We start from the raw sequence: 15,000 nt of genomic DNA, 5'->3' as shown, positions 1-15,000 counted from the left end.
CCGCCTTCTTGGCCGCCACCGCCTCCTTCTGCTTGGCTAGCTTGGCCGCCGCTGCCTCCTTATTTAAGACTTGACGCCCACTGCCTGTGGTCTGTGTTGAAGTGCCGCGCTTCTCACAGCGGACACGCATGTTGCGCAGTACCTGCGCCTAAAGAATCATTACACGGTCCTTGTCCACGGTCTATGCCTGGGTTCTCAGGAAGCCCTTCCTTTCACACTTGCCAAAAGCCACCGCACAAGCAAAGTATGCCTTACATGCCGTTAGCGCGCATCTCTTGTAAGAACTTAAGAAACACAGCACGTTTTTCGTGGTCCACGATCCTTCGTGCTGCCGCCAGCGTCCGGCCTGTGCCGGCCGCGTTCGCGGCCTGCCCCGTATCCACAGGGTCCTCCACCAATTGCAGCATCGCCCAGCCCAAGCCACCTGCGGTTGCGGACAGCGTGGCCGTAAACAACACGCGTTGAGTCTCCAGCCCTGTTAGACGCAGTCCATCACGCGCGGCCTCTCCACGTGAGCCCCGGTGCGTGGCTAAACTCAACACAGAGCACGCTGCGGCGGACGGTCGTGAGCCCCGGCCCACGGCTCACCCATGTATCCGTTCTTGCGCCACAGGTCCTTCCAGTGCTTAGCTGTGAGACTCTCGCTGTCAGAAACCTGATCAGGATAGCAGGTAGCACAACGAGAACAGCCTTTGCGCGGTGGCTGCACAGCCGTGGTGCACACGCGTGACTGTACAGCCGGCTCTTGGCAACCTTTGGCAAATCGTTTGTGTCCCTCATGCGACCCTCACCTGGTCCCAGAACTCCCCCACCAGTGCGGGCTTGTCCAGCTGGTATTGCTGGGCTGGCACGTGGAAGGGCGAGATGAGGCGGGTGATGGAGTCGTGGCCTGCGGCGTGTGCATCGGAGGGGACGGGCGGCGGACGCACACGCTCATACCACGGGCAAGCTGTGTACCAAAGCCGTGCCTGGGCAGGCTTCTGCAAGCATGCACGGGAAACAGCGAACATCCCACATACGGTAAGAGGGAATGCTAAGGCATTGCACCCACCCCAGTAGGGGTAGCCGTGTGGCGCGTAGAAGTCTAGGGTGCCGCCGCCGGCGGCGTCCCAGCCGCGGCCCAGGCTGCCATTGCGCAGCACAAAAGCCCGTCTGCCGCCCCAGGCATGTAGAGCGTTCGCAGGACAGGAGGGAAGGAAGGGGCGAAGGGAGGTAAGCGTGCGTGGGGCGTGGACAAATGATCGGGGTGTACGCCATCCAATGGGCGCAAGCTGTCCACACGCGTGTTTGACTTGCTGCCTCTACGCCCACAGGGTCACAGGGTGTTGCCGTATAGGATATCTATTGTGCAATCTGCTGGGTCTCCGACTCTAGGTAATGTCGTGCTTTGTAAAGCTAATAATGGCAGACCTCACCTGAGCTCTGCGTCAGAGAACAGGTTCCGGGGCCGCGTCTCGAACTCGCTGATGTTGCCTACCAGCCACTGCAAGCGTGGGTGCGTAATTATGCGGTCGAAACCAACGGCAGGGACATGCCGGCACTAATGCAGCAGAGCAATGCCAGCATCCATAACACCTTGTTCCCGCGCCACGCCCACCTGTGCGTCGGAGCAGTAGGGCGGGCTGTGGGAGCCCACTGTCACCAGCGCGCGGGGGTCGGCTGCGTGCACCGCCGCCGCCAGTCGCGACACGAACCGCTGCAGCCGCTGCACACTCACATCCACCGTGCGCAGCCTGCAGCTGGTGACCTGCGCGAGTGCGTGCGTGCGTGCGTGCGTGTGTGTGTGCGTGGGTACCCTGGCCCCACTCATCTCAGTGCTGTGCCGTAACAAAGGCTACAAACACCCAGTTCCTTTCGGACAATGCCCGCATGACTCAACCCAAACATTCTTACGACCCACCAGCGGCAGCAGATAGGGCAGCTCGGAGTTGTGGTGCCCAATGACGTCCAAGTACATGAGCCGGTTCAACCACAGCCGCGGCGGGTCGGGGGAAGGGGGGGAAGCGGGGGGTTGCGGCGGGGCGGTTGGTTGCTGCCCACGGTTCGTGTCATCGCCGGGTTGGGACACGCGACCGCATGACGCCACTTGTGCGGCCGCTGCCTCCCAGTCTGCTGCCAGACGGCTGCCGCCTGGGCTACTGCCACTGCCACTAGTGCCGCTACTGCCGCTCTTTACGCTGCTGCTGGCATTCAGATACCAGGGCCGAGGACTGGCTGCTGCCGCTGCATCCGCCGCCTGCTCAAGTGCATAAAATGTACTGTCGGCTGTCTGCTGCCCCCCTTGTTGCTGCCGGGATGTGCAGGAGCTGCTACCGTCCCCACTACTGGCGACAGCTCCGCCGCCGCCCATGTCGAACAGGGAACCGCGGGAGATGCAGGAAGCCGCTGGCGTGGCCAGGCTGCTGCCTCTGTTGCCAAGTACCACCAGCGGTCTGTGGGGATGGGTAGCAAGCTCAAAACTTCAGCATGTGTGCAGTAACCTGTATCTCCGCTGTGCGGCAGCGGCGCCGATTTCCACCAAACCCAGTTGTGGCAGCATGGTCAGCACCACCGCCCGTTACCTGTTGCCGCCCACAAAGTGCCAGCCGGTGTAGTCACGCAAGTCATCGCGCCCCTGTGCTTACATGCCAAACACACGACCATGTCTGGTCAACAGAGTGCCTCCTGGTGTTCAGGTCACGTCAAAGAACCCCCACATAATCAGCTGGACTTGAGCACGCGCTGTTCGGCCGCACCTTGACAAACATGGATGAGCCGCCGAAGGCTTTGAGCGCCTACACACGTACGTACCGCACACGGGGGGGATCACGAGTCATCACGGTGTCTCATACATACATAGGTGAGCTCGCCACTGCCCCTCATGCTCTTGTGCTCCCTAACGCGCATAAAAACAACGCATGCACGCGCAGTAACCAAATTCTACATACACACCCAAACACCCACCTGCAGTGTTCGGTAGTCACCCCGCCGCGCCACCTGCCGCCCGTACCAGTCCGGGTCCTCAAGTTGGTACTGCCCCCACGCCATGTCGTACCTGAGTTCCGAAGGCCACCAGGGAAGGAAGGAGCAGAAGGGAAGCCAAAGTGCATGACCGTGCATGTGATGCAGTTGCACCTGTCTCTGCGCATGTGTACGGCAGCCGCTAGCGGGTTGACTGCTGAGCTTGACACTTCCAACTCCGAAAGCTGCACGCGCATACGCACGCACGCACGCACGCACGCACGCACATGTAGTTGTGGTAGAGGCGCAGGTCCCAGCTCATGCCCTCCGGCTCGTTCAGCAGCTCATAGCCCAACAGAACTGACGAATAGGTGGGCGCCGCGCCGCCGCCATCGCCACCGCCACCACCACCAGTATGGATACTACTGGTCGTGCTTCTGCTGCCGCTCCTGCTGCTGGAATGTCCAGCAACGCTGCTGCTTGAGCTGCCATCTCCTTGCCGTAGGTTCGATGCTGACAGCAGCGGCAGCGCCGCGAGTGGCGGCTGGTCGCGATGGTGGCTGGAAGGGAAGGGAAACTCAGGACGGAGGCTTGAGGTGGGAGGAGCTGTGGCTGTGGCTGTGGCAGGCGGGCTGTGGCGGGTGAGTGAAACGCTGCTGGCTCGCCTAATGCCCTGCGCGGTCTCGTGTCCGTCTGATGAGTTGCCCCGACTGCTGCTGCCCTGGTACCCCTCCTCCTGCCCCTCAGCCACCGCCGCAATCGTGGCGGCTGCGTGAGTAGTGCGGCCGTTGCTGCTGCTGTTGTCGCTTCCCTTCCCAACCGCAATTCCAGCTGACTCCGTAAGCAGGTGACGCAGGCTGCTGCTCTTGCGCCGCCCGACGCCGCCGCGTTGAGAACTACCCACGCCAGGAGCAGCAACTACTCCCAGCGATTCGGTCCCATTGCTGACCAGACTCAGCAGCCCCGGCCCCCAGCCGCCGCCGCGACTACTGGTGTTGCTGGCGCCAGCGCCAGCATCTACATCGTGAAGCGCCGGGAAGGCAGTAGCTGGGGCCGACAACGTGTCCGCTGGCTGCTCCGCGGCCGGCTCTGTCCCCGGCCCGCTGCCGCTACTGCCGCCGCCGCCGCCAGAGCCACAGCATGGGGAGCAGCAGCAGCTCCCGGCGCCTTCCTCTGCTACTGTTGCTGTCCCTGATGGCTCCCTGCCCTTTCCATTAATGTCGTCTTCATCCCCGATGGCGGTTGTCGCCAGGTGCTGCACCAGCGGCGTCAGGCAGTTGCGCGTGTAGGCCGCGGTGCCGGCCGCCGTCGTGAGCATGTGCAGTGCGCGGTCGCGGCTGGGCGGCGGGTGGTCCCTGCAGCACGAATGCAGCCATGCATGGCCGCAAGGAAGCGCGGAGAAGGTGTCAGCCAACAGCGGCGTTGCGGCTTGGCCATACACACCTGCACGTTCTTGCACCTGTGCTCGCGCGCTCCTGCCCCGCCCGCCCACGGCCCACCTTCGCACCGCCAGTATGTCGTGCGACCACAGCACCAGCAGCACCCTGACGCCCGACCGGTGGCACAGCCGCAGCAGCCACTTCAGGTCAGCCACTGCGCCCGCGCCGCAGCCGCACACGGCCCCACTACTGGTACGCCTGGCGGCGCCGCAGCCTCCATTGCTGCCGTCATCGCTGCTGCCGCAGCCATAGCTGCTGCAACAGCAGCTGCTGTCCGCCTCCGCGTTTGAGCACTTGGGATCCACACTCCGCAGACCTGCAGCCCCTGCTGCTGCTGACGGCCGCTCGAGCTCCTGCTGCGGCTCTTGTCCCTGCTGCTGCGACTGCTGCGGCAGCCCCTGCCCCTGCCCCTGCTCCTGCTGCTGCCGCTTCCCTTGCGACTGCTGCAGTGCCCAGGCGGGTGGGCTCATGGAGCCGTCGATGTGGAACCACACACGTAGCAGGTTGCCGCCCGCAGCAGCCAGGTCGCGAACAGCTACCTGGGCACAAGGAAGGGAAGGACATGCAAGACCTGCTGGAGGCGTCTTTACATGGCGCTGGCCATACGTGGGCACCCACGACACTCAGCCTGCTGCGCTCCTCCCGCCCCCCACCCCCCGCACCGCACCTTGATGATTTCCCGCAGCTCCGCCTCGCTGTGGTTCAGCCGCCCCAACGCCGCCGTCCGCAGCGGAAAAAACGGCACGTTTCCGAGGCTGACCCCGTGCCAGGGGCCGCGCAAGAGTGCTGACGCCGCCCGGCTGCCTCCGCTACTGCCAGCGCCACTGCTACTACTGCTGCTGCCAGCGGTGCTTCTGCCGTCCCCTCCGTCGCCCCCGCTGCCGCGCCTGCTTGCCAGGGGCTGGCCGCCCAACAGCTCCTCCTCCTGCTGCTGCTGCTGCTGCAGCTGCTCTGGCCCCGCGTCCGGCTTGTCCCCGCTGTCATCTTCATAGTCTTCAAGTGCTGGCGGCGGCTGTGAATCTGATGACATGCCCACAGCTGGGTCGTGGGCAGCACCCTGAGGCTTCCCTCGCGGGGTCGGCAGGCCTGTGAGGCTGGAGCCAGCAGTAGAGCTGGCGCTAGCACTCCCGCCACTTCTGCCAACCTCATCATCTCGTCTGCTCAGCACTGACACGGAGGGAGCTCGTGAAGCGTGACTGGCACTCGCAGCAGTAGCATATGCGCTGGTGAGACCGAGCAGCGCAAGGAGTAACCGTGGCCGCATTACGGCGTGCAAGCTTAACTGCTAGTCGCACGCGTCATGTTTTGCAGCGTCTTGCGCAGCTTTTGCGCTCCCACAGAACGTAGCGCTCCGCCGTGCAGCTCGACCCAAGCCCACACTCGAAAAGCCAGCCTTGGCCGGAATGGCCCGTGGGTCAGCCTGCCGCGGCTCCTGGGCGCCACTTCGGCTTTGGCGAAACATTTTCGGCCACATGCAGCTGCAGCGAACGCAGGGTGCGTGCTGCTGCTGCTGCTGCGTCGGGGGCGCTGCGAGCGCTGCTGCCATGCTTGCATGGCTCAAATTTTATTGTAATTTAATTTATAGTAGGAGTAGAGTGCAAGGACGCACGCGCATGCATGCTCGGCTCCGTGCGAGGTGCACTTGCACGCGCAGTTTCCGCATGGCAAATTATTTAGCTCATCTGGCTTGCTAAGTCCTTAATACATGGTGCCTTCCATAAAGCTTTGCTACTTGACTTGTGCTTGCCACTGCTTTCGGCGCAACCAAAAGAGCCCTCGCGCCGTTCCGTTGGCTGGCCAAAGAACTTGCACCGGTACTTATTTGCTGCTCACTTCAAGTCAGGAGCATACATGTAGCTTGCAAGCGCTGTATTGTCGGCACAAACAGTGCTGACGCAGAGCTGGGACGTTTACGTGCTGCCCATTTTCCCTCGATTTTCAGGGGTTTACATCTCAGTCTAATAGAAAAACACCTAAATCTTCATATTCAAGCGAACGGCTAACGCAAGCGTGCTCCGGGGGCTCCGGGCTGGGGTGCCATGCGGGCTCTTTGCTCGCAAAGGGCGCACAGTCTGCTTGCGGTAGCTCTTGTGCGGAATGGACCACGTAGCGCATCCGAGGACGCGCTGGCTGCCTCCGGCTCGGTGCTGGGAGGCTCTAACACAAGTGCCGCTTGCGGGTTGTGGGGCGTCTGGGGGCGGAGCGGCCTCTTCGCACGCCACCGCAGCGCAGGAGCTTCAGCGGATCCGCAGGCGGTGCCTGCCGCCGCCCATAAGCAGCCAGACGTCTCATTTAACGCTGCAGTAGATGCAACATCTGCGCAGCAAGTAACTCCTGCAGATCCTTCAGCAGCCGCGTCGCCTCCACGACAAGCGCTAAACTTCCCAGCGGATTTGGACTACCTGCCTGGCCGTGGCGCGGCAGACAGCTCGGCATCTTCATCTGCCACAGCGGCCGAGCAACAACAACAGCAGCACCAGCAGCTGCGGCAGCGCACCAGCGGCCGGGTGCGGCCCCCGCCATCGCGCGACAGCAGCGATGCGGATAGCTTGCCGCCGGGGCCCTCCATGCTCCCCGTGTGGACCACGGGGCCGGCAAAACCCAAGCCGCGCCGCAACCCGTCCAGCACAACCGGGAACATCGGCATCGGCATCGGCAGTAGCACCGATGCCGGCAGTATCTCAGGCGCTGGCGGCGGAGGTGGAGACGGAGCAGCGGTGGTGTCAGCATCGCCGAGTGTTTCTGCGGCAGTAGCAAGCAGCCCGCTGCAGGCGACGTACCCGACGGCGTCGGCGGCTGCTACAGCCAGCGGTGGCGCCGCTGCCGTACAATCTGCCGTACAGCCGCCGCGCATGCCAAAGTACAGCAACAGCTACGACATTGACTACTCCATCCGCGACTACGACAGCACGCCTCCCAGCAGCAACAGCAGCACCTACAGCGCCAACTGGACGCCGCCCAAGTGGGAGCAGCAGCCGCCGCTGCAGCCGCCGCCCGCTGCTACTGCCCCGACACCGGGTGCCGCCGCCAGCACCGCCGGCACTGTTGCTTGCACCGCTGGCAGTATGACTGGCGGGAGCGAAATCAACACGCCGGCGCGGTCGTCACGGCCCCCAGCCGCCAGAGCCGCGGCCAGCACCGCCGCCGGTACCGCCGCCAGCACCGCCGCCAGCCCGAGCACGGCGCACCACCCAGGAGGCACTGCGCAGCAGGCGGGGCCAGCCGCCGCCACCCACCCCCATGCGCAACCCCAGCCGCAGCCGCACCCCCAGCCGCACATACACACCAGCACCAGCACCGCCGGCAGCGGCCACAGCTCTTTGTACAATGAGCCCAAGGACTTCTCATTCGCGGGCCGTGTCGTGCAGCACGACGGCAGCCACGCCGTACACCTGCTGGTCGCAGGTGAGGCGGGATGGGGCGTGTGGTGTGGGGGGATGGGGTGGGGGTGGTATGTGTGTGTATGCGCGCGCGCGTGTGTGCTTTTGTGTGTGTGTGTGTGTGTGTGTGTGTGTGTGTGCTTTTGTGTGTGTGTGTGCGCGCTGCTTGGGACTGGAGACGGAGGTAGAAGTGGGAAGTGGGTGGTGTGGGAGACTCATTGGAAGTCCGGCGCATCGCTGCCAGCTCCACCCCGCTCACCACACCCACGCACAACCACACACCTGCACAGGCGCCACCGCCCGCGACTACCACCTGCGGATGGTGCGGTGCCACGCAGCCGACGAGCTGTCGTTCGGGCCGGGCTCCTTCACGGGCGGGGTGGGCACGGTGAGGCCCGCCTGCGGCCTGGGGCCGCCGCAGCCCGACGGCGGCGTGGGGCCGCCGCCCACAACCGTCAAGGATGACGTGTCGTTCGCCACCTTCATATCCAGGTGGGAGGGCTAGGGCCGGGTGCCAGGCTCGGGCGCTGGGGGCACCGGGGGCACTGGGGCGGACTAGGGCGGACTGGGGGCACTTGGGGCACTGCAGGCTCCGAGACGGACGGGGCCAGGCGGGGCCAGGCGGAGGCCTTGGTATGCAGCTTGCGTTGGGCGCGCGACACAGGCCGGCCGGAGCGCCGCAGGCTTGGCGGTGCCTGTGGTTGACGGTGCCTGTGGTTGACAGTGCCTGCAACGACGTCGAAACCCGCGCTCGTCCACATCGCCATTCACATTGTGTGCAGCGCCACATGCGCCGTACATGACTGACCGCAGGCACGCTTGCAGACACACACACACCTTACTCCTTGTGCTATCCTAACACACACACGAACACGTACGTACACGCGCACACCCGCGCGCTCCCGCAGGCAGCTGCGGCACGTGGTGACGTCCACCTTCCTCCCGTCCGGCTACCCGGCCACCACCGGTGACAACTACATAAATTTCATGGCCTGGCAGGTGCGTGTGCACGTGTGTGTGTGTGCATGTGTGTGCACGGTATGTGTGTTAGAAAAGCACAAGAGGAAAGAGAGTGTGTGTGTTGATTGTATTCACCGTTGCTTTCATGGGGAGGGCATGGTGCACGGGAACTGTGGAGCTGGTCGCAGTTTGCAAGGGCCTCCGACCCACCACAGCGCCCACCTCCCACCACACCACGTGCTGCACTGTGCCCTGCGCCGCCTACCTCCTACGCTGCAGGGCCTCAACAACATCGCGGTGACCGCCAACTCGGGTGAGCGCCGCGCCGCCCGGGGGCCGCCACCGACCGCCGCTGCACCGCATTGAGCGCTAGCAGCGCCGTGACCACAGACCACAGACCACAGACCACAGCCGCAGCAGGGGTGCCCGCCAGCCACAGACGGGGGTGACCGCCAGCCCAAATCCCAGCATGCCTTGCGAACTGTACGGCTCCGCTGGAATTTCCATTTCAACAAGTCACACGCTTCTTTCCACGCTGCCCCGCTCACCTTGGTCCCACCTCCGGCCATGTTCATTGCCCCCTCTCCCGCCTTTCTCCCTGCCTCCCGCCCCGCCCCCCTCCCCCCGCAGTGCTGGCCTCCACCTTCATGCTGTACGCGGTGGGGCTGGGCGCGGGAGCCATACCCACCGCCGGGGCGCTCAACTGGGTGCTCAAGGTGGGGAGGGGGAGGAGGAGCGGGGCAGCGGCGGCGGTGGCACATGCGGGATCGGTTGCGGCAGCGGTGCAGCAGCGGCGACAGCGGGGAGCTGCTGAAGCTATGAGGCAGCTATGCGCTAGCTTGTGACACTTCATCAAAACCCGCCCCCCCTCGATGCGCGCACCCCCACACTTGCTGTCTACTTCGCTGCACTTTCTCTGTACCAAGTTTTACACCCCCACCTGGCCTCTTGCCTGCAGGACGGCATGGGGCAGCTGGGCACGCTGGTGTTCGGCAAGACCATTGCGCACAACTTCGACGTGCACTCCAAGACCTGGTGGGTGGGGTGCGGGGGGGGGGGTGCGGGGGCCGGGGGCCGGGGGCCGGGGGCCGGGGGCCGGGGGCCGGGGGCCGGGGGCCGAGAGCAGCACGGTGGGCTGCGGGCCCGGCTGGCGGTAAACCGCCACCGTCCCCGCACTGCCTTTCATCGCACTGCGCCGGGCGGGAAGCAACGCCATTGAAACGGGCATGTGTTGCATCCTAAACCAACGCGCCCGCCTCCCCGCCCGCCCGCCCCCCTGACCCCCTGACCCCCTGACCCCCAGGCCCCCTGACCCCCTGACCCCCTGACCCCCTGACCCCCTGACCCCCTGACCCCCTGACCCCCTGACCCCCTGACCCCCCTGACCCCCTGACCCCCCTGTCGCTTGTGGCGGCAGGTTCTTCCTGTCTGCGGTGCTACTCCAGGCTGCTGCGGCGCTGGAGATGCTGACGGTGCTGGTGCCGGGCCACTTCCTGCTCATGGGCTCGCTGGCAAACATGCTCAAAGGTGGGGCGGAGGGGGCGTGGTAGTGTCAATACCGAGCTCAGGATATGGTAGTCGAGACCGGGTCGTGCGCTCTCGAGAGGCGCCTGCCTGCTCTCCGCACATGCATTGATGGCCGTGGGACCAACGTGTTGGAGGCCTTGAGATGGGGGCACGGGGCCATGTGGAAAGGGGGGGGGTGTAGATACCAGCCCAAACCAAACCGAATCCAATGCAATAGAGCGAGCAGGAGAGGGGGGGAGGAGATAAGGAATGCTGCTGCTGCAGAAGAGCTTGTGTGGCTGCCGACGAGCCCTTGACTCCTTGTTGTGTTGTGGTGTTGTGTTGTGTTGTGCCTGCCTGTCGCACAGGCCTGGCCTGGATGGCTGCCGGCAGCACTCGCTCCGTGTTCCACCTCAGTTTCGCGCGCGACAACAACATCGCGGACGTCACCGCCAAGGGTGCGGGCCGCGGGCGGGGGCCGGGAAGGGGGGGGGGCAGCCGTCCCTGGGGTGGGCCGAAGGGAGTCCTCAAAGGTGGTGCTGGTGGCAGGAGAGAGAGGAAGAGGGGGGGGGGGGTGGCGGACGGTGGCGGCAGCGACAAAGCGAAGGGAGCGGCGCTGAGCGATGAGGGCAAGGGCACCAGCTGCCGGGCACACCGCATACTCGCATGCCACAGGGACACACGCCCGCGCCTCACACGCCCACTCACCGCCTGTCCATCAACGCCGTTATCTCAACTGGAATGCATGCAACCCACCCCAGTGCACACCCGGCAACCCGCACGCCCTCACCTCCCACCTGGCTGCAACTTTACCAGCTTGACCATGGACATATGCCACCCCCACGCCCCCCAACCCTATTTCATTGGGCTCGGGCACAGAACCATCCCACCCCTCCCACATCCCCCCACAGGCACCTCGCAGTACATCTTCGCCTCCCTGGTGGGCACCGCCGCCGGCGCCGCCATGTGCGCGGCGGTGGGGCAGTCGGGCGCGGCCGCCGCGGCCTGCTACGTGGGGCTGTCCGCCGCCACACTCAGCAGCGCGTACCTGGCCGTGCAGGTGTGTGTGTGTGTGTGTGTGTGTGTGCACGTGTGTGTGTGTGTGTGTAATTTAGGGGTTGAGGGAGGGCAGGGGATAGGGTGGTAAGGGGCAGGGATGTATGGCTGGGTTGGAAGGTAGGGTGTCGATCTTGGCAGGTTGTGGGCACGGGCCGCAACCGTGTTGGAACGCGTGCAACAGCAGCCCGCGGAAGCGCGCAGAGCTGCGGTAGCAAGTGCCGGTGTACATGACGGGACTGCGGTGAGCGGACTGGGCCCCGGGGCGGCGCACGTGTCATCACGCCCGCAGGTGATCCCTCTGGCCACACTGAACGCCACACGGCTTCAGATGCTCACTGACGCCTTCCTCACCAGCATCAGCCCCGCCTCGGCTGCAGCCGCGTCGGTAGCGGCTGGCGGCGTCGGCAGTAGCAGCAGCGGCAGCAGCAGTGGCACCGAGAGCAAGACCCTGGGCGTGTTGCGCGGCAGCGGCAGCAGCGGCAGCAGCGGCGCCGCAGGCGCGGGGCTCGGCGGTCGGGGTGTCGGCAGCGGTGGCGCAGCCGCCGGCTCCGGCGCTAGCTCCGCCGCCCGTCTGGGTTACGAGGATGAGGAACTGGACGACGACGAGGATGAACCGCACTACCACAAGCACCGGCGGCTGCGGCGGCGCGGCGGCATTGCGTCCGACTTCGCCGAGGGCATGGCGTACAGGGCCCCTTACGACCCCGACTCCAGCCACGCCGGCAGTAGCATCCACGCCAGCAGCGGCAGTAGCAGTGGCGGCCGTAGCAGTAGCGGTAGCGGTAGCGGTAGCGGTAGCAACAGTAGCAGGGACAGCTACCCCAGCTATCCCGACTACGGCAGTGAGTACGCGGGCGGCACGGCACTCGGCGCGTCAGCCGGCGGCGGCGGCGGTGGTGGTGGTGGTGGCGGAGCCGGCGGTGCGAGCGGTGCTGCCGGTGGCGGTGGCGGGCCGTCAGCAACAGGCTTGCCTGGAGGGGCCGGCGCCGGCGCTGGCCTCGGCGCCGCAGGCGCTGCAAGCAAGGACGGCGGCGCCGGCACCGCAGGTGCCGGCGCGGGGGCGGCGGGCGGAGACCGTTGCTTCGTGGGGGGCAATGCTGGGAGCATGTCCACGCCTCAGGGTTATGACGCGTTGTATGATGACAGCCTGGACCCGCGTGTGCCCACGCCGTTGGAGCTGTGTGCGGCGGACCCGCCGCTGCCGGCGCTGTCGCGCACCGCCACCCGCCTCAAGCCGCCCATCCATGTGGGCAGCCGCCTGGAGCATGTCGTGGATGGTGGGTGGGGAGGGGGGGGAATGGAGCGGGGGGCACATTCATGGCTGTCAAGAGGTGAAGGCGTAGCCAGGAACAGTAGTATAGCAGGTGCGTTGTTACCGAGGGGGGCTGGGCGGGGGTTCGCACCGGGGCCCGGGTGGGGCTGTGGGGTCGGGGGCTTTGGGCGGAGGCTTGGGCGGTTTGGGTTTAGGGGCATGTGGGGCTGTGGGCGGATGGCACCGAGTGCCGCATGAGGTCTGCCGCACTGCGCCCCTTACAACGCGCCCATACGCCAGCCTGCAGCCCTCGCCACTCCCGGACTTTTCTCTCCGCACTGCGATATCCCTATAGACCCTCCCTGCCTCCCACTCCTTTTAGTTTGGGCTGGTATTTACAACCCCCCTTCCTCCCTCTCTCCCTTCCTCCCTCCCCCCTTCCTCCCTCCGTCCCTCCCTCCCTCCCTCCTTCCCTCTCCCTCCTTCCCTCCCTGCCTCCCCCCTAGGCAACGCCAACCTGCTGGTGATGCTGCTGACCACCTACAAGTACGCGCACTTCATGGTGCTGCCGCGCACCCAGCCCGACAGGCTGCACGTGGTGCTGCACGACAAGGCAGACCCCCGCGACATCGTGCAGGTGGCGCTGCGTGCGTGTGTGTGTGTGTGGCTGTGTGTGTGTGTGTGTGTGGCTGTGTGTGTGTGCGTGTGTGTGTGTGTATGCGCGTGTATGCGCGTGTGTCTGTGTGTGTGATGGGGTTCGGGGTTGCTGTTGCGGTTGGGGTCGGGATCAGATGCCAGAAGATTAGGGAGTGGGAATGGGGCCGGGTGTGGGGCGCTGGACGCGGAATGCGGCTTGCACTACGCGCTTCGCCTGGCCCAACTCCTTGCACCGGCAGCTCTTCCTAACCCTGACGCACCTTCCGCCCCTGACGTGCCCGCTCGCCCCCACCCCCGCAGGCCTACCTGCAGGCCTGCATCCTGCGGCGGCGCATGCGAGCCGCCACCGCCGGCCGGGATACGCCGCTGCCGTGCGCGGACGAGCAGACCGCGGAGCTGCGGCTAGAGCTGCAGGTGGGCGTGGGCTGTGTGGCTGGGCGGGTGGGGGCGAGCGGAGAAAAGCGGCAGTAATGCGGCAGTTAGGGAAGTGAGGGTCTGAGAGGCCCCCCCCCACACACACGGCTCTTCGCCCAACGTGCCCTTGTCCCCGCACTCGGGTGTGTCGCCCTCCCCTGTGCAGGAGTCGCTCAAGGCGGCTGAGCGGCTCACCACCATCTTCATGGCTGCACTGGAGGTGGGGGGGTGGCTGCGCGTGTGTGCATGGCAGAGAGCCTTGAGGGCAATACCGCCAGCCGCAGATGCTCCGCGCTGCTCCCCACTAGCAGGTGTACAATTCAATCCAATGAAGCTTCCATGCTGATGCGCAAACCTTTACAAGCGCCCCATATCATCTGCAGGCCAACGGCTGGACAATCTCCAAGGTGGTGGTGGAGGCGCAGCGGCGGCGGGCGCGTTGGTAGCAGCTGGAGCGTCACAGCGAGAGGCGCGCTGGTGGCAGCATGAGGGGAGGGTCAAAGGGGCAATAACAGGCTTGGTGGGCGCAAGGGGGGTGGCGCGGGAGACCCACACGGGGGCCTCCGTCCGACGCGCGGGGCGCAGCGAGTGTTTTGCAGCCATGGCTTGTGAGCGGAGGGGACCGCCGTGTTTGTACATTACGCGCTTTCGTGCGCCAGGGGCATGAAAACGCGAAACCTTTCGTTGTATGCACATGGTGTTTGTACGCACATGGTGTTAATGGAAATAGTCTCGTGTTTGTGGTCATGCGGGCATTGGTGGCAGAGTCTAGAGCGTTCATGCGAGGGCCTCGGCGGCGCAAGCTTGGTGGCGCCGGGGTCTTGCCTTCATTGCGGGTTCTACAGTAATTGGTAGCACCAAGTGTGGCAGGGTAGCTCACAGAGACACAAACGTATTCATTTTGCAATGCCAGACAAAAGCAGCGGGGATCGAGCTGCTTGCGATATGCAAGACTGTAGAATTCCACCCAGGACAGCACACCGCACGCCGCACACGTACTGAATTTTCACGGTTGCGTGGGGTATGCTTGTGCTGGGCAGGATTCGGGTTGCTCGGTGTGAGAGCGTATGTTGAGGTGAGAAAGGTACGGCATGTAGCGATGAAGACGAGGCTTGGGAGTTGGGTCCTGGGCATGGGCCAATTGTCCTTGTCAGGACTTCAGGAGTTCACGCGTACACGCCTACGCGTCGCAGGCTGTGGTCTTGCTGGACTGCTGGTCCGGGAGTACCGCTGTCACGTTACGTGATCTTGACGGGCCAACTGTCCAGACAACCCTATAAGCCATACGCGCCGATGCGGCCGAGTTGTTATCGAAGTTGTTAGAGCAACTACGCACGTGAACGCGCGCGGTGACCACCGCAGGTAAATTGGGCGAGTAAATACGCAAGGGGTT

At 65.0% G+C, this 15,000-nt stretch overlaps 2 protein-coding genes across 2 annotated transcripts; one reads left to right on the top strand and one right to left on the bottom strand.

Moving 5' to 3' along the window:
- Window positions 1-147: 147 nt before the first annotated feature.
- On the bottom strand, window positions 148-5,936 carry CHLRE_03g148201v5 (uncharacterized protein). The gene is made up of 13 exons (XM_001695642.3): window positions 5,047-5,936; window positions 4,440-4,918; window positions 3,228-4,295; window positions 2,944-3,034; window positions 2,736-2,774; window positions 2,562-2,614; window positions 1,901-2,432; window positions 1,598-1,747; window positions 1,416-1,483; window positions 1,052-1,152; window positions 792-889; window positions 589-655; window positions 148-424 (listed from the first exon to the last, which is right to left on the bottom strand). The coding sequence occupies exons 1-13, from the start codon at window positions 5,641-5,643 to the stop codon at window positions 252-254; spliced, it is 3,516 nt and encodes a 1,171-aa protein (XP_001695694.2). The 5' UTR covers window positions 5,644-5,936; the 3' UTR covers window positions 148-251.
- Window positions 5,937-6,076: 140 nt separating this feature from the next.
- Window positions 6,077-14,992, top strand: CHLRE_03g148150v5 (uncharacterized protein). Its single transcript, XM_043060477.1, has 14 exons — window positions 6,077-7,784; window positions 8,050-8,251; window positions 8,668-8,758; window positions 8,999-9,032; window positions 9,350-9,435; window positions 9,678-9,754; window positions 10,137-10,246; window positions 10,594-10,683; window positions 11,137-11,285; window positions 11,574-12,561; window positions 13,043-13,173; window positions 13,494-13,607; window positions 13,774-13,827; window positions 13,991-14,992. Exons 1-14 carry the CDS (start codon window positions 6,419-6,421, stop codon window positions 14,051-14,053), a joined length of 3,555 nt encoding a protein of 1,184 aa, XP_042925606.1. The 5' UTR covers window positions 6,077-6,418; the 3' UTR covers window positions 14,054-14,992.
- Window positions 14,993-15,000: the final 8 nt, after the last annotated feature.

This window comes from Chlamydomonas reinhardtii, chromosome 3 (assembly GCF_000002595.2).
Source record: "Chlamydomonas reinhardtii strain CC-503 cw92 mt+ chromosome 3, whole genome shotgun sequence".
In the NCBI taxonomy this organism is placed as follows: Eukaryota; Viridiplantae; Chlorophyta; class Chlorophyceae; order Chlamydomonadales; family Chlamydomonadaceae; genus Chlamydomonas; species Chlamydomonas reinhardtii.
This window is presented reverse-complemented; position numbering and strand designations above follow the sequence as displayed.